General features: G+C 44.7%; 1 protein-coding gene across 1 annotated transcript in view; it reads right to left on the bottom strand.

Moving 5' to 3' along the window:
- Window positions 1-2893: 2893 nt before the first annotated feature.
- ttll7 (tubulin tyrosine ligase-like family, member 7) overlaps window positions 2894-18218 on the bottom strand; it is an 84317-nt gene continuing 68992 nt past the window's right edge. The window contains exons 17-20 of the mRNA XM_008296641.1: window positions 16636-16716; window positions 14393-14553; window positions 9641-9814; window positions 2894-3014 (exon numbers count right to left, since the gene is read on the bottom strand). Of these exons, the coding sequence (XP_008294863.1) occupies window positions 2894-3014; window positions 9641-9814; window positions 14393-14553; window positions 16636-16716 (537 nt within the window). The remainder of the gene's footprint in view (window positions 3015-9640; window positions 9815-14392; window positions 14554-16635; window positions 16717-18218) is intronic.

Raw genomic sequence — 18218 nt, 5'->3', positions numbered from 1 at the left:
TCAGTGGTGCTGAAGAGTGGCGACCACACCAGCAGCTAACTGGACCCAAGTGACACGTGCAGGTACATTTACATGATGTTAAACGTGCTGCAGCTGAGCAGCTAATTACCTGTTTAGCCTGCAAACTGACATCAGCGGTGCACGTTTTTCCCGGCGAGTGTTTGTTCGACGGGCCGGTTCAACGAGCCGAGTGCAGGACGAGACGAGACGAGATGTTTGGACGTTAGATTTGGTGAAAATTTAACGTGAGTCTGTGGTGATGGTGACGTCTGCTCTGCCTATCGTCATGGTGATGCTTTAGGTGAGAGTTGATCGGATTAAAATAAGGTTTCCATCGACACAGATACTACAAGGGTGCCAGAAAAACAAACTGTATAAACCAATAAACAGCATAAATAAATATAGTTTAGCTGATTTAAACACAATAAGCGGTGTAATGTTTCAGTCACATTTTGTAAAAGAACAAATTTGTAAACTGTTGTTTTAAGGTGAACATGCAAATTAATACTTTCTTGTGATAAATCAGGATCTTATTTATGACTGAACAACAGAACATCTGTCAAATAACAGTTTAAATAATTAATTAACAAGTAACAATTCTTTTAAATAACAGCAGACATCTGTAAAATATTTTTGTCTTATTTAAATCTAGTTTTAAAAAAGTTTAATTTTATCTTTTAAAATGTTTTTTTTTTTTACAATGACTAGTAAATTAATATTTTTTGTGATTTCATTAGATTTTAGCTATAATTTACTTTGCTTTGCACTACTACAGTTATTTTTATATTTTGATCTTGCACCTTACTCTATATTTATTGTGGCACCAACCCACCAGAACAAACTCCTCGTATTGTGTAAACTACACCTGGCAATAATTCTGATTCTGATTAAACAAAACCTGGAAATCTGTAAAATAACAGTTAACTGCTCAGATTTTCAGGTAAACTGTTTGTTTCAGTCAGTGTAGGAGATGCATCATAGAAACAACAACAAAAAACCCTCAGGATGTGATTCACAGAGCAGATATTTAAACTGCAGCAGATGAAAAAAGCATCTCAAGTTAAACTTCATGATTTAGGTGAAAACCATAAAACCAAAAAGTCCCCCATTACTGCTGGGGACCTTTTGAAGGCAAAAAATACCTTCTAGCCCTCCAAAAAAAAACATTTTGATAAAGTCAAGCTTTGGATTTGCTTATTTTCCTTTTTGTTCGAGCTCTTCATTCTTCTTTCTAACTCCGTGCTGAAGCTCATTTGACGACTGAAAACAGAACGAATGACCAAGACCAGACGAGTTTGTTTAAACATTTTATTGCTATGTAAAATTAAAAATCTCATACCTCCAATGAAAAAAGTCCTACTCTTAAATAACACAAATAAAACCAGGCAAAATAAAGATATTTGGCATTGTGACTTGATGTTCGGTTCGATGTGAAGCAGTTTTAGCGTTTAGCTGCTCCTCCTGTTTAGTCCAACGGTTCAAAAAAATGCACACGGCCGTGTTGTGCAGACTACCATCTTTAAAAGTCTCGTCGTCGCCTCGTGGGAAACACACACACAGAGCACGTAAACTACTAAACATGGAACACTGTGTCCGTCCCTATCGACATTTAATACTCGGTTAAACTGAGGTCCTACGGTGAGTCGTGACGCGATAAATAAAAACTGAACACATGAAGTGAGATGTGCTTATCGTTGGCACACCCCGGCACTTGCACCGACGGGCACGGTCGAGGAAAAAAAAAAAAAAAGGCTGCAGCTGCTCAGTCCGGGAAAAATCAGGTGAGCCGATGAGTGGAGCTGAACAACCTGCAGCTCGGCCTCGTGATCCCGAACACGCTCAGGACGTCTTCTCGTGAGTGCAGCCGGTACAAAGACACAATAATTAATGACAACACAAAAACTTCAAGTATATTCCGAACGCAGCTCCTCGGTCTAAACCACTACATGTGGGTCTAAAGGGACTAAAAATCTAGGCATGCAAACACCACTAATGTGCAGCCGCTTTCTCTTCCTGTGACAAACTGCAAAGTGCATATGAGGACGTGGCGGGCGCTCGGAGAGGTTTGGCTCGTCGCGCCGTGGCATCAAAGTCGGCTCGTTCTCTAAGAGGCAAAGAGGCTTGGCTTTTACTACACTGACATTCTAAACACTGTGTTGCTTATTAGTGCTGCACTTCACACAGGTAAATCATGAAGCATTAGCATTCAAAAGTTAAACATTTTTCAGCTCTCTGGGCGCCTCCTCGCTAACGTTAATCTGAACTGCGTAAAAAAAAAACAAACATAAAGTGACCGTTAATAACATAAAGCCTCTGGTATAAGTTATGGAATAAATTAAAAGTTCAGAATACAGAAATAAAATAACTCATCACAGCCAGCAAAAAATAAGCTTTTTACATCCACTTGTTGATTTTTTTTTTTTGTTTGTTTTTTTCCAGATCAGCATTCTGCATCAGCATTCACTGCATTCATGGAATACCTTACAAAATAAATAAGTACATAAATAAATAATCCTTGCATTGTTTAGTATTTGTTATTCTTTCCTTTTACAGTACCATGACTTATAACTGTACAGTGAGTATAATACAGCAGTTACAATGAGAAAAGAGGGCCGAACCCATGGTCTGGTATCACTGGGGCTGGAGGGGGGAGGAGGAGGGGGGGAGGCTGAAGGGGACGGCGCCCGTCAGCGATCCCGAATCCGCGATCTTCCGCGAAGGGCTCGGGCCGAGGCGAGCCCCTCCGGTCCGGTTGTCCAGAGCTGCACCAAATTCAGATCCACAAAGATCTGGGTTTGGCTGGGCGAGAGTCGGGGTGGAAGGGGGGGTGGGGTGGCAGGGGGGGAAGGTCAAGAGGCGAAAGGTGTCAGGAGCCAGGGTTGCCACGGTGACCTCAGAAGTGGCCCATCCTGGCGGCGAAAAGGCTGCGGGAGCGCGGCACGGCCGAGGAGAGGCGGCCGAAGCTGGACGAAGGCCACTTCATGATGAACTGGGAGGTCACTGGCAGCAGATACCTGGACAGACGGACAAGAGCGAGGGACGGAGGGATTAGGGGAGAGGATGAACATAATGAGAGGATTAGTCATGCAAAGGTCACAATTTAGAGGTTGGGGAGCCTTAGCAGGCGCTGAGGCGGCACGCGGCCCACTTTTCATATATTGATTCTACCATTCTACGGCCGTCTCCATTTGCTCAATTCAACTTTAATAACAGCCCCGGTGATTTGGAGATATCATGACATCCCTTCACCTTGAAAACAGGACAAGAGGAGAGGAGCAAGAAGGAAGAAAAGTGGAGATCCGAAGCATTTTGTGTAGGGCTGCGGCTATTGATTATCGGCCTTATGAGCAAAAAAATGAATGAAAAGTGCCGGTTTTACTTCACAAGGCGGCATCTTTACATGTCGTTTTGTCTGAGCAACAGTCCAAAACCTGAAAATCTTCTTTGTTTTCTGCTTAAAAAGTGATTCAATTATCAAAATGTGAATCAGATTTTTTGGATTATATGTGCTAATTGTGCATCTGGTAATAAAATCATGAGCCTCACACTGAAATAAGCACATTATCTGTTGGTGTTGTTTTTAAAACTTTGACCCCTTACATTTCTGGTATCATGAACAGAAGATCCTCACCTATCATTCCGAGGCACAGACGTCAGTACCTTTCTAAGACTTTTCTATGACACCTTCCACCGAGACAGAGCAGTGAGGCAGCTCCTGCTAACAGCGTTCCAGTACCTGAGAATGAGATCAGTGTCAGGTTGAGATAAGAGTCAAGGAGGGGGCTGAACCCTGCTCCCATCTTCCTTCAGCTACTGGAAATGAGTCAGGTATGGTTGTCAGAGCAATGTCAGATGAGATGAGCAGATCCTGGACAAGGTTAACTGAAGGTTATGCAAATGTTTCGGAAGTTTGAGTTCTTCCAGACCGATCGGTTTGAACAGTGACTTATGTTTTTTTTTTCCCAGCACACTCGTCATATTGTGATATTGTACATGATGTGACCTTATTGCTACACGCGCCGCTCTTTAGCTAATAAAAAAAACTACATCTAATACCCGTTTAAACGAGTATAATGGTCAAAAGAAATAGTCCCCGAGGAAGTGTTTAAGATGTGACAATCTAATCAAAAGGGAGCCACTGGGGCTGAGGATTACAGAGTGGAGAAATAATATCTTCTTTTAAGCTAGTGCAGAGATAGCACACTTTCCCTCTGACAGCCCTCGTTCCTTGTGAAATAGCTCTTGAACAAATTAGCCGAGCAGCTTCTTCTGAAGTCGACCAGAAAGGGGAGAAGGGAAAAAAAAAAGAAGAGACATGTCGCTGAGGGCATCCGTTTCAACACAGCCTCAGACCCAGGAGAGTTAGGAGGGATTCAAATTAACTTGATTTAGTCCGATGAGAGTGTCCTTGAAACGGCTTGAAGTGGGCCGTAGGTATCCCTCCAGCGCATCGTCTTCATCTGCGACCGGACTCGCTGAACAATGGCTCAGGCAGTCCGACACGACTTCCTAAAGTTCTCCACTCGTCCCCCCAGGAGGGCCGGGCGGCGTACGCCTTCAGCCTTTTCACATTTGTTTCTATTAGGCGGCTCCGAGCGCAGCCTCAGAAGCGGCGCTCGGTGATTTCGCACCGTGATTTTGGGGTCGCCCTTGGATTCGTACGTCTTCCCTCCTCGCTCAGCACCTTATATTCCTTCCACCAGATTTGCCCTACATCCGCTGGGATCGTGTTCATGGGTTTGGGGTGTGATTTCTCCCCACAATCGGCTTCCAAGGTTCTCACTGGAAACCCTGAGCCTAGGTATGGAAATGGCAGTCGAAAAAAAAAAGGGAGAGAGAGAGAAAATCAAATATTGAACATTCATTGGGGGCCCGAGTGTGTGTTCTTCAGAGCTCCTCTGCTATTCACTTTGAGAATATTCAGCACATAAAAAGAATCACTGTGGTGGTGGTGGCGAGGGGCGGAGGTGGTGGGGGTGGGGGGCTCCTCACGTCCAAGCGGCTGCTGTCTCTGCAGGCTACATTTAATTGGACCCTCATTCGGCATCTTCCAGGTTCGTCCTCCTTTTGATCATGAAAAAGGTCTTGGCAACAACGTGCATGCTTGAAAGCCAGGGGAGGCTGTTTCATGCACTTGTGCTTTACTTCAATCCATCAGTTGACAGGGAGACAGACAGATGCTCGGCGCTGCGATCCATACATGCAAAGCTACAACCTACAACTGCTCCGCCGCCGCCTGACAGGCCTTCCGCACCAATCTTAAGTCCTCCGTCAAGATGCAACTGCTGCGGCGAATTAAGAGGAGGCCAGACGAAATGAAGCACCATGACTAAGGATGGAGAAGACGACTGCCGCCGATGGCTGACGCAATCAGAAGCCAAGAGGTACAAAGAGGCTTGAAGGTTATCTGCAGCCCACATTCAGCGCAACACCCCAATTAACCCTAATTACAGCCACGCTTTTCAGACAAATGAAAGTTAATAGAATCTGAAACTTTTGTCATCACGGGGAAATTGTCTTTGGGTATTGACAGTAATTCCAGGCTTAACAAGAAAGTCATTAGTGGGGCTATTTGGCTACTGCTTCTCATCTGCCCACACAGGCCGCAGGACTTTTCTCCAGCCCACGAGGCCCCTGATCGGAGCTCTCTGGAGCAGCCAGGTGTGGTCAGCGATGGAGACCCCAGCTAACCCGGCAAGTCTGACGTGGGCAAAAAAAAAAAAAAAGCTGCAAAGAGCTGTGCAAGTATAAATGTTTAATTTAAAGGAATCGGATGTTGACGGCAGGTTATAAGAGGATTTCAGTATGTTTTTGTGCAAATATTGAACTGGAAAAGCTGAATTCAAATAAAATCTAAAAACTACCTCTGTCTCTGTTTATGTGCTGCAAAGTCTGTCCTCAACAGCCTCTCAGAAATGTCAAACATGTGAAGTGCAATCAAAAAGTTCCAACATCTTTAGTGAGTCATGAGCCAGCAGCCACTTCTGTGAGTTATGATTCTGCACGTTACAAACTCTTGCAGATACGCATTTGCGGATTCACCTGCAGACGCTGCGCCGTGTCTGGAAGTCATCTCACACGGTGACAAACAGTCGTGTTGCTGCTTTATTTATTCATGTGTGAGGTCTATTAGTTATGTTATTTACTGCCGTGCGTCACCATCATCACTCTGGTTCAGTATTAAAGCTGAACATGTGAAATCCATTCATGTAAAAAATATATTTTTTCTTTTACATTTTTTAGATTTATCTTATTGTTTGATTACAGAATAGGCTGTGGTGGTGTTGTAATATCTGTATTTTCTGTGCACCAGGAGGAGTAGCGCTCCTAATTTTGTTGTACACAGAGTTTACAGCGACAATGGTTTTCTAATTTAGATGTTATTTCTGATTTGGACCTGCAGAAGTCTTCAAGCGTCTCTGCCAACAGGCCCGGGGTCACTGAACCTTTACTAGCGGATACCAGAGAGGATCCTTGTCGTTTTCTTCGACATCCACAGCTTTGTGTATCGTGAATTCATCCCTCAGATTTGGACGCCCAGTTCTGCTTTAACGCCATAAAACGTTCAGACAACCTCTGATGGGAAATGGAGAGAAATTATCTTGCCCCACTGACATCTTTATCGCTCTCCACCCACCAAACTCGCCATATTTGACTCCCTAAGACGACTACATTTTCTCAAATGAATTCGGAGGGGTCAGAATGTAGACGTGGAGGAGGGGATGTGCTTACAGATTGGATTTCCACATAGCATTGTGTCACCGAACAAGGAGACAGCTTCTAAAGTTAATTCTTCATGCATGGTTTTTGCTTTTTTACGTGCAGTCTTGGAACTTTTTGATCACACCTCATATTATAATCTTATATTGAATGACTAGTGCATTTAAAAAATTCTTGAGCCTTTGCAAGTACTACTGAATAAATCATTAGAAATATTGTATGTATTTAAAAGTCTCCATTAAATGATAGGATCACATTTTTCAAGCATGTGTTGCATTAGTCACATGCTCATACATACACATTTTATTCTCAATGTCCTTACTGATGCAGTTTTAATGTAAGAGACGAGGGGAACGAGCCACAATCCATTTTTAATGCAGTAAAGCAGAATCGAGTCCAGCTGAAGCGAATACGTGGCTTCGGCAGTCTGACATAAACACATGGAGGGTTGATAGTTCCTCTTTGTGTCTCCGTGGACAATGAGAAGACAGCAGTTATTATCTGTTGTTCAAGGACTGTGGATTGTGTCCCTTGTCTCTTACACTGTAAGGACAACCAGCACATTGTTTATCCCTTTTAGTTGGATCTGAACACAGCGCAGGGAAAAATAGTTTGAGGTTAGCCGAGTGTGGAGAAGAGGGACGGATGATCGTTGTGTAACAGTCACATGACATGTGCATGCACACCCACACACACACTCGCACAGTTTAGCCTCTCATATAAAGCTTATGCATCAATGAGAAAATAATCCTAATTGCTTGTCAGCTATCTGAAGTGGTGGTGGGTTGCGACTGTCCCCCTGCATGCCTGATGGAGAGATGTGAGCCACTCGTGTTGTGAAACTGCAGACCACACGATGTGAGCGGAGCCATTTTCTGTCTTCTTGTGACAAGAAGAGAGTGGTGCTCAGGCTGATCATGGCACTGATGCGGTGCAGGTGAGGCGCTCGGTTTCCCACCGAGGCCACTCATTCTGCAAATGCACTCAGGGGTAAGATGCTCTTGATAAAAGCAGTGAGAGAAAGGCCGAGTTTGGCATGTGGCAGCAGGGTGATCGGCTGGTGATGTGCTGCAAGCGGGCCGAATGGTTGCGGTGTCACAAACAGTCTGAATATGCTTCCGTCTCCTATTACTTTCCCGTTTTTCGTACATTTTTCTTACAGTTTTGAGCCACAAATAAAGAGACGCTTTGAATCTCATCCCATTCTCATCAGTCAATCACTTATTTGGATGTTAACGAGGGAAAGAAGAGGAGACCATGCCGGACTGTTGGTTGTGCAGCCAAAGCAACCATCTTTTTTTTGGGGGGGGGGGACGGGTGGGACCAAGCCTTTGGTTACAGCTGTGAGGTGGTGGTGGGAGCAGCGGGAAGCGGGTGAATAGGGACAGTGCTGGAAGATGGGGGGTTTAGCAGAACTAAACCAAGCAGAGACCTGCATCGAGGGGCGAAGAGACGGAGGAAGAGGAGGAGGAGGAAGCGGCAGCGACAGCAGCAGGAGTGGAGCCATGGGTAGAGGTTGGTCCAGCAGCGAATGGTAAGCTTTTTTACACAGACATATATAGACACAGAAGAAATAAGGAGAGACAGACCATTGCATGCTTCAACTGACTCAAGGACACCTGCTGTAAATATATAGCGCATCACTTTGTGCACGATCGAGCTGCGAATTCTATCTTTACACGCTGACGACTTCATATTCTCCAAAACTAATTTTCTCAAGTTAAAACATCAACGGCAACAATGTCGGATTAGCGAGAACCTAAAAAGCAGCTCTTCAAACACAGTCCACATACTTGTTTTAACAGCCGAGGTTTTTATACAGTAGGCACAAAGTGATAACCTGTTAAAATATGCGCAAGAGTTATGAATCATGTAAAGCGAGGCCCCAGGAAAAAAGGAGCTCTCTCTCTCTCTCGTAAGGTCATTTGCTGCACAGGCTCATCTGGGCTCTAATTGAATTAAGCAGGCCTCCAGGGGCCCCGGGCTAACCTGAGCGCTAATCTGTGGGCCATTATTTCCTGTTAACAGCACGCTCCCTCTCTCCCTCTCCAGCCCAGCTCCCTCCAGTCTGCCAGCCCAAAGCATATGCGATTTAAAAGTTCACTCATTCCAAACCTGAGCTGCCGTCTCCCGTGGGGATCGACCTTAAAAATAGACTGATATTTGCTTGTTTGTTTTATCCGGGGTTTTTGTGATGAAGACGATGGCCTCGAGGCTCCGTGGAGGAGACGGGGGAGAGAAGATGATGCCTGAGAGAGGTTTAATGATGATAGCTGTGGAAATTTCAATTCAAAGTCTTCTTGTCTGTATCGTTGATTTACTCAATGTGGGGATTTTCTTTTTTTTTTTTCATCTAAAGGGAGTTTTCAGTTTACTTCTCGGCACTTGTGGGGTTCAGACTGTCATAGCTCAGCTCTAACTAGTTTAACGTGGGTCTAATTATTAAATATTCATGGCGGATGTCTCCTGTTATCTTTACACGTGTGAGCATCCCGGTGGACTCGTCCCTGATGTGTGCTGCGTATGCTGTGTTGTTGTTTTAGTGTTTTGACACCGTTATGACCATACCAGTGATGCACTAGTTTAATTAAGAGTGAAAACAATCCACTTGTGGTTCTGAAAACATCTTCTGACCAAATCCACTGCCTCTCTGAGTTATTGTGTAACCCTGCTTTTTAATTTGCTTTTCAGGCATTTAGATTAACACTCTTTACAGAGCTAAGCTCAACATCGTGCACAAGGACACCGACTAAGTGCAGCTTGAACCTTGGACCTACCACACTCTTGAGTTGTATCCTTGAATCTTATCCAGCCTCCCTACTGTATAATGAACTATCTATTGCAGCAGGAATGCTATAAGGATCTTTAGAAAATAAAGCACTCAGTGGGGAGACATGAAAGAGTTGGCTGTCCTCCTCACCTCGTGTCATCCCATTCGGGGCTGAGTCCGGTCAAAGAGCCGCGGGACTCGGAGACAAACTTGTAGACGACCAACAGGCAGTCTCGGCACAGCTGGACCAGCCGGCGGCAGCACTGCAGCTCCTGGGGCGACACCACCTCGCTGCTCTTACTGAAGATGGTCTCCCACGATGAGCTGGAGAGCAGAGAGAGGGCAAAGCTATGCAATCACACACAAAGTGAATGTAAGATAAAAGCTGCAGATGCCGCCATGTTAATTGTGCATGCACGGTAATCGCACACATCAAAGCGCCTTTCAGACCTGCTCTCCTTTCTGTTAATCTGAATTTAATGTGTCGGCTTCGTGTCTGAACGAGCACCCTGCTCGCCTTTCTGTAGAAGTTGTAACAGGAATCTTACAAGGTCAAACCTAGTAGTAACTGCATAGAGTCACATTGACAGACACGTGCAGGCGACGGTGCTTTGAGTTGTGTGAAGCTATTTAGGGAAGATGTTTTCCACATTTCAGCACCGATATTGGTTCAAAAACATAGAAGAAGGCACAAAAGACAATATTTGCATGGCAAAATCACAACACGGTTTTCTTATTTACTTTGCTGAACAAGTTCTGATCTGTTACAAACTGAAATGTCCATAAAATAAAACTTTACTCCAAAAAAACACAAATGACTAATAATGTTATTTGTGTTTTTTTTTCTCTCTACAAGACATTGACAATAGCTTAAGTTCAGTTTGTTGCTTCCAGTAGTTTTTTTCTCCAAGTTTATTAAACAGCTGCAGCATCAGACAGCAGCAGGATCCACATGAGCGTCTCTAAAGAGAGTTGTGCACATTCATGCATGTGGAACAACAGCGCCGCTATCTTCATTAAAAAAGTTATCCCCAGCATGGAGACAGGATGGATCAGGAGCTCACACTTTACTTTTCTTCACCTTGGAGTCACCGTTTATCAGCTGCAGATAAATCACGAGTTACACAGCCGTTGTACTCAGATTTAATCCTGAGCCTCGTCACAGCTGCTCTGATATTTTTTATTTTCCTGCTGATAAAGTAGCAGTTAGATTATCATCACAGTTGGACAGAATTTTTCAGTTTATAGGAAATTATAAATATACTAGGCTGTTGGTTATTCTGACAGTTTGATGAATTGGTTTTTAGTGCATAATTCTGTATAAAACATGACTTTATGTTCTGCCAAATCTGATGTGAATGACAAATATCGTAGCGTGACTCTGTCACTGTGAGGAACAAGTACAGTGACGTCAGTCTGAACGACAGGATGCCGTCACTTTGCCGTCACGTCTGAAAAAGGCTAAATATGTTTCCTAAACATGCGGCCGTTGACTGTTCATGTGTGCATCTACATTTGCACGCTCTCTCCCATTTACTGACATGCAAGAAGACCAACCGACAGACAGACGGAGGCAGGATGAAACAAATCCAAGTACAGTTAACCCCCTTTACATACCGGACATACCCCTGACTGTGAGAGAGCTTCAACAACTGAGACACACAACCCCAGGGGGTACGTTTGATGTCTACCCCTTTTCACTCCTTGGGAGGTGGGAGGTGCCTCCTCTGAAAGGGTTCAAAACTGTGTGTTTCCATTCTCTTCCTCTAAGTCGTTTTCAAAGCCTGTTGAATTCATCGCCCACAATAGCTGCTGGGCCGTTTGATTGTTGTTAAGTCCCTTAGATAAAATATCAAACAGCAGACGGAGAGGAGCGGGGAGGGCGGTGGGGGGGCTTCACTCGGATTTGGAGTGTGCTTTTCGAGGTGCACCGCTTTGCCGGCTCTGCGTGACACCGGGGCCCCCTGTTGGGTTCATCCATGCCGGGGCCGTGGCCCGCTGTCGGGAGGGGCCCGGCGATAGGCTAGCAAGCTAGCTGGATGATCCAGGGCAGGCTGTGATCAGACAAAGGCTGCCTGGGGTGCAGCATGCTGGGGGTAGCTGAGGCTAGGCTAGGCTAATCCTCGCGGGCCAATACCCATCCACCCAATCTGTGCCGTGTTTTATAACATCTCATTCTCGGTCACTCTCCTCTCCCCCGTGTTCTCCGCCACCGGGCTCCTCCTTGTCTCCCCCTCTGCTTATCAAGCCCTTCATCTCCATCACCTGCTCACTCCTTTTCTCACTCTCCCTCAATTAAGGCAGCGACGGAGGAGGAAAATGGAGAGCGGAGACTTAAGTTACACCCTCTGAGCCCTCTGTGTCGAGGGGACCACGGCTACCGAGCTACTGAACTGTGAAGAGTGTAGAGAGGAGGAGATGTTAGAAGGTCACACCTTTATCACAAGGAAGATGAGAAGCGACCAGCAGCTGTCTGCATTTCAGGCCTGTTTATACTGAATGTGGGTCTGTCTGGATACAACCAGAGGATTGTGGATGGTGTTGGATGTTTAACCAAATATTAGCATAGCTGTATGTATATTTTTGACCCCGTGGGTTTTGTCATATTTCCAGAAGACCCTTAATAAATCTATGAAAGAACCAAAATGCACGATGACAGAGACGTGTTTCAATGATTCCATCGGAGAAAATTCAGAATTGTACGACTCATTGGAAACTCAAGGCTGCCATGATATTCATGGTCTTTACAAGTCGATGGAAAGTGTTCAGCCTTTATTATTTTATTTTCATCTTTATGTACTTTTGTATTTCTCGTCTTGTTTCTTTCAATGCGTCATTTGTATCTAGCTGCTAATAACGTGTGAATCTTCCCAGCGAGGGATCAATACAGTTTATCTTCTCTAATTATCTTATCTTGAAGAAATAAAGGACTCTGCAGCTGTCTGGCTGTGCGTGAGCGTCCGTTCTTAAGCGCTGCAAAATATATAAGACAGCCGATGTGAACCGCTGGCGTGAAACACAACATTTTCGTGTTTGTGCGACATGATCGAGTGAGCTGTAACGGCAGTGACTCATCAGAAAGGAAGCCACTTTCTGTCACTTCGAAAGGAAGAAGAAAAAAAAAGGAAAAAGTTGGAAAATAAATAAATAAAAGCAGGACACCACAATACAACTTCGGAGGATCAGATAACAACCCGAAGCAAAGGAACTAAAAGGCCTTCATTCACCTTCTCGCTGCTTCCATCCCTCCCCTTTCCTTTTTTTTTTTTTTCCTTCTCTTGCGCTCACCTGTGAAAAAGCCCTGATTAACAGCCTCGATTTGTGACCTTAATTTGCACCCTGTCTCCACAGAGTTCCATGTTTCTTTCATGCCCAAGAGCTTTGAGCAGAGTGCAGTGGGGTCTTCCTGGTCTGTCACTCACTCTCTGTCATTCAGCTGCAGTCGTACTCAATGAAAATGGCAAATTGTCCCTCGCTGTCACCGAAGCTGGTATATTGATGAACACTGGGCTCGAGGACGCGGTTGGAAATTGCGCGGCGCACGAACCTCTAGTTACGGAGATGGAGGAGTGACGCAACGCGCTGAATGAAGAGCTAATTGGCTTCCAGTGTGATCACTTGTTTGTGTTAATTATGAAGCATTTGATTCCATGAACATCATTCATTCATTCAGGGGGGCTTCTTCGTGATACCCAGAGCATTTTTTTTTTTAAACTTCTAATCTTGTCCTTGGCTTAAATGATCAGTTAGTCAAAATCAAACTCATATTATCGGTACTGAGGTTGTTGTTTTCTTTCTACAGTTTTCCTGAATGTGAATTTCGTGACCTCGGAGCTCAGAAAGTCAGCTGATGTAGCCCGGTCGTGTGCTTCACGCTAACCGAAGAGCGTCACAAATTGTGTAACTTTCTGAAATTGACAATCCCTCTCCTCACATTTACAGACATGAGATACGTACCGCTGCTGCTGCTGCGTGAGGCTGATAAAGTGAAGCAATATTTGTCGTTCAGATTTGACATCGCATTAAGTGATGTATAATAATGCACAAATAAACACAAAACTAAACTGATAGCAGCTTGTTGCACCTAAAACACCTAACAGCCTGGTGTGTTTGTGAATAAAAATTCTGCCCATGCATGATGATGATCTGCTGCTTTACCAACAGTACAGTTTATAACCATATTTGCTTTATATTTTTATATTCAGTCACATTTAGCTGTTCCGCTGTGCAGCAGGTGCAAATGTGCACAACTCTTTTGCTCATATGGATCCTGATGCTGCAGATATTTAATTAACTCAGAGAAAAGACTCCTACAAACAGCTGGAAGCAACAAATTCACTTCCTGTTAATGCCTCATGGGTCAAAAAACCCCCAGATGATGTATATATTTAGCTACTACCACTGATCTGTGCCTGTTTATCTCAAAGTTAGACTTTTCTAGAAATTTTAGTAAAATTCTAGAGCAAAGTGAAGTTTTTTGGGACCAATATTGGTGCTAAAATTATATTTTAAAAAGAAAAAAAGTCTTCCTCAAATACTTTAACACAATCTGAAGAACTGTTGTTTGTGTGTTAATGCGACTGGGTGCAGTTCAGACTTGTACCGTGTTGAAAGTGATAAATAACTGGCACTAGATCTGATCTAACAGGACTGCCGTTGCAACTTTTGCAACAGAAAAAGTGAGCAGGTGGTTCATTCACACACGAGGTCTGTTCAGCTGCCTTCAGATTAACGGAAAGGTGTGAACGTCTGAAACGACTCCATCAGGCTCTTTATTTCCAATCTTCAGCTACTTTCATAGTTTACAACCAAATGCCGACGTCTTCCTTGGAGTGCGACTGTTCCGTGACTCCATCTTTATTCTAACCCAGTTCCTAGCCTTGCTCTGGCTGGCCTACCCACCCAGTGTTGGAGAAGCAGTTCCACAGGCCCTGTCCGTGGCTCCACAGCAGCCGGTTGAAGACTCGGTTGAAAAGCCGGTAGAGGTGGAGGCTCTCCACGTCCGGCTCCCTCCAGATCCGCTGCAGCGCCGAGCGTACGTTGGTGCGAACGATGTCCAACACCTGAGTCACGGAGAAAGCCAGGTGGACATGGAGGAAAGAGAAAAGAGTGTGACACAGGTTTAACTCGAGCACGCGATAATGAGGGAAATTAATGCTGCACTGCAAAAGGTGACGGCACTCCTAATTGATATGCGTGAGCTGGCATTTGTTCCAACTGTAATTTCTTCCTCTCTTTTTTTTCTCCCCCCTTTATCTTACCTTAAAATTAGCAATCACGGCGGCTAATACGTGCACTCGGTAGCAGAGAGCAAGTTTGCATTTGTGAATAAATACGGACAAATGCATGCGCGCGCACACAAGAAGGCAAACACGTGAAATATATGCACAAACACATCCTGAAAACCACTTTAATCAGACTTTACAAACATATAGCGGGCAGGTTTATCTCTGCATTCGGCCCCGCGCCGATGCACAACGTATGTCTCATTTGTGTGTGTGTGTGTGTGTGATGCTGCGGTTCAGGCAGGACACAAAGCGTTGGGGGCAGACAGTGGAGAGTATGGGAGAGGACTAATTGCTGCACCAACGTCAGTCTTGGAGATAAGGTGTCACAAGTTCCCGGGCGGTCTAAGGACACCTACACCAGACTTCCATCTTCCCTTCTTCGTTTTCCCCCCCGTCCCCTCCCCACCTCGCTGCCTCCGCTTCCTCCCTTTTCCTTTCTCTTTTCACCCCGCTCAGAGTGCAATGCTGTGGCTCTTTTGACTTTGATTCCTTGCTCCTCATTACTGAAGTGCCCATCTGATTGTGCATGTGTGTGTGTGTTTGCCATGCGAGGAGGGCCAGATTTCCCCGCAGCAATGTGAGGCGAGCCTCACACACACACACTCAGACAAACTGATAGATGAGTAAACACACACAGATATGTTTTGGTATGGTAATCAGACGGCAGAGCAGTGGGCGCTACGTTCCTGACCTCTGCCTGCTGCTCATTAGGCTGCTCCACTCCAAATAAAACATCAGCTCGCACCACCACAGCCCACAACGCAGCCGAGCACAGTTGTGCAGAAGGCAGCGGCTGAGAGATCACATCATTACTGACACGCCTACTGGATGCCATTTCACGTCTTGTCCCCTCTTCTGTTTTGTTTACATCCTATTTGGTGTCTCTGCCTCTCACTGTCTGACATGGTAATGATCTTCATGCTTGTCAGTTTTTTTTTTGTTGTTGTTTTTTTTTTTTGTGTGTGTGTGTTCCTTTGCTCTGAAGTTTGGTTTTGGGATTATTTTTGTACTTTAAAAGTTGTTCAAAAGCTTTCAAAGGAATAGGTGAGCGCGGTGACATTTTGTCATATTCGCCGGTTTTAACAGCGTTCATTGTGTACAGGGTGACAGTACAGACCTCGCGACAGCAGGGGCAGAGGCAGGCAATTTATACAGGTGTCAAAAGATAAATGTTTCCCATTTTTAACACTTTCAGGATTAACATATACAAAAACGAAGCATTATGTCTGACGACGGGGTCTGAGAGCGTCGCTGTAATAATGTGCTGCCAGTTAAAAAAAAGAGTGTTTATCTTTGGTTTTATGTCTTTATCCAGCAGTTGGCCACAATCCCACCAGACTTTACCCTCTTTGCGATTCCTATTTCACAAAATCCTGTATCTATATTCTTTTTGCGTCTTGTTGTGCGTCGGGGTTCAGATCTTTTCCACTCACTGGGCAGTAACGTTCAGGATTAACTTATACAAAAATGAAGCAGTAAATCTGACAACAGTGTCTGAGAACGTCACTGTAATAATTTGCTGCAAGGTAATAAACCAAGCGCTGATTTTATCTCTTTTTTTACAGCAGTTGGCCACGTTCCCACTGGACTTTACCCTCTCTGGAGGACAACTTTGCAATTTCTGCTTCCAAAGTCCTGTTTTTCTCTTCTTTTTGGAATCGTTTCTTGTTGTGTGTCGGGGTTGTGCCCTTTTCCACTCGGTAGGCAGCAACTCGAGGCCCTAAACATGTCCCGAAGCAGCTCGGAAGGTAAAAATTTCTTCCGAACATGGGTTGCTGCCAAACTGTTCTCTGAAAGGTCAGTCGGGGGTAAACTGGCTCAGGTATCTTTCAGTTTGGATTCCAGTGTAGGACTCACCTTCCGCTGTTTGGTTGAGTCCAACTTCACCAGCCAGTACGAGGCCACCTTTGGTTTATGATATTTCCAGTTGTCGAGAATCTGTGGAAGAAAAGTCTGTGTTTAAAAAAAGTGAAAAATAATCTTGATATCACTGCTGAAGTCGTTGTATGCTCTCCTTGCGCCTACATGGGTTTTCTGCAGTCTAAACACATGCATGGGAGGATAATTGGTGGTTTTAAATAGATGTGAATGGTTGTTGGACCGGCGACCTGTCCGGAACCTACCCAGCAACCCCTTCACAAGACAAAAGCAGCTCATTTAATGGATGGAACATTAAAAACACCCTCAGAGCATTTCACAGGCATCAATTAGGCAAAAAAGGAACACTTTACGATTACATTCCTGCTGCCATTTTATTACATTTGTTGTTTCCCACCAATACTCTGTCAAAACTCCGAGTAACTGCAGTATTCTTTCGGGACAGACATTGTTCCTGTGCAGTTCAATCACTGCCAAAAACACCAGTAATAAAAGCAGCAGAAAGGGCTGGAAAGACACCTGCAGGTCTGTAAGTCTTGGTGAAACTTATTCTATGGAGGTTCTCTGTACTCATTATGCTGCTCTACGGCAACTTGTCACTGCCAAGCCAGACAGTGCCAAGCCCGAGAACAGCTCAACTTATAAACTACTTTCTTTTAGTACTTTAAAACCACAAGAATGTCTCGGAAGACAGAGAAAAATATATTGCTATATGTACAATTTTTAGAGCTCATTACCCCGTTCACACGTTCGTCCTGGCAGACACCTCGACTCAAGACGTGGAATCTGCAGCCTTACCGGGTTAGTGGATCTGTTAATCTAATAATTTTGTGGCGTATCGGTGCCTGTTATTGAAAAGTTCCCTGTTCAAACATGACAGAAATATTACAGACGGCGCTGCAATGCTTGCACTATATTCTGGATCTGGCACATCAAACAGAGCAACACAGGAAATCTAATGTGCGAGGCGAGGGAGTGTTTACTGCGGCACGTCACTAAACTGTCGTGTTGCCGTGTCGTCACTGCACCTTGTGCTGCCTCTACGTGTTGTAATCAAACCGCAGCATTTAAAACATCATCACTTCTTTGCTCCTGGCTGGTTCTGATGCTGCACTGTGCTCCAGGGCATTTTCAACCTGGAAACCGAGCGCGCGGACCTGGCCAGAGAAAGAGTTTGTCTCCTGTTTTATTTGTAACTTTAACTGCAGCACACCTGAGGGATAATAGTCAACTAAACAAAAGTGAAAAGGGGGGGAAGAAAAAAAAAAAAAGTTGTGATCTTTGGTTCTTTAGGACAGAAACTCTATGTTTTGTGCATGTGTCAGGAATCCTTGGGGTGTTTGTTGTTATGCTCAAAAGCTGTGCTGGATATTCCCGCGCACTCGCTCCCAGTGCCAACATTACTGTGTACCTACAGGCGCTGTTATTGTTACCGTGTTGATTCAGTCTACATCTCCCCGCTGGTGCACACACCTCGCACGTAGCGCACTAGATCCCTCGCAAACACTGTTCCCATTGGGAAGCTCCACTGTAAATGTGTGTGTACGGACACACACACACAC

This window comes from Stegastes partitus, unplaced genomic scaffold (assembly GCF_000690725.1).
Source record: "Stegastes partitus isolate 25-593 unplaced genomic scaffold, Stegastes_partitus-1.0.2 Scaffold1143, whole genome shotgun sequence".
NCBI classification, from domain to species: Eukaryota; Metazoa; Chordata; class Actinopteri; family Pomacentridae; genus Stegastes; species Stegastes partitus.
This window is presented reverse-complemented; position numbering and strand designations above follow the sequence as displayed.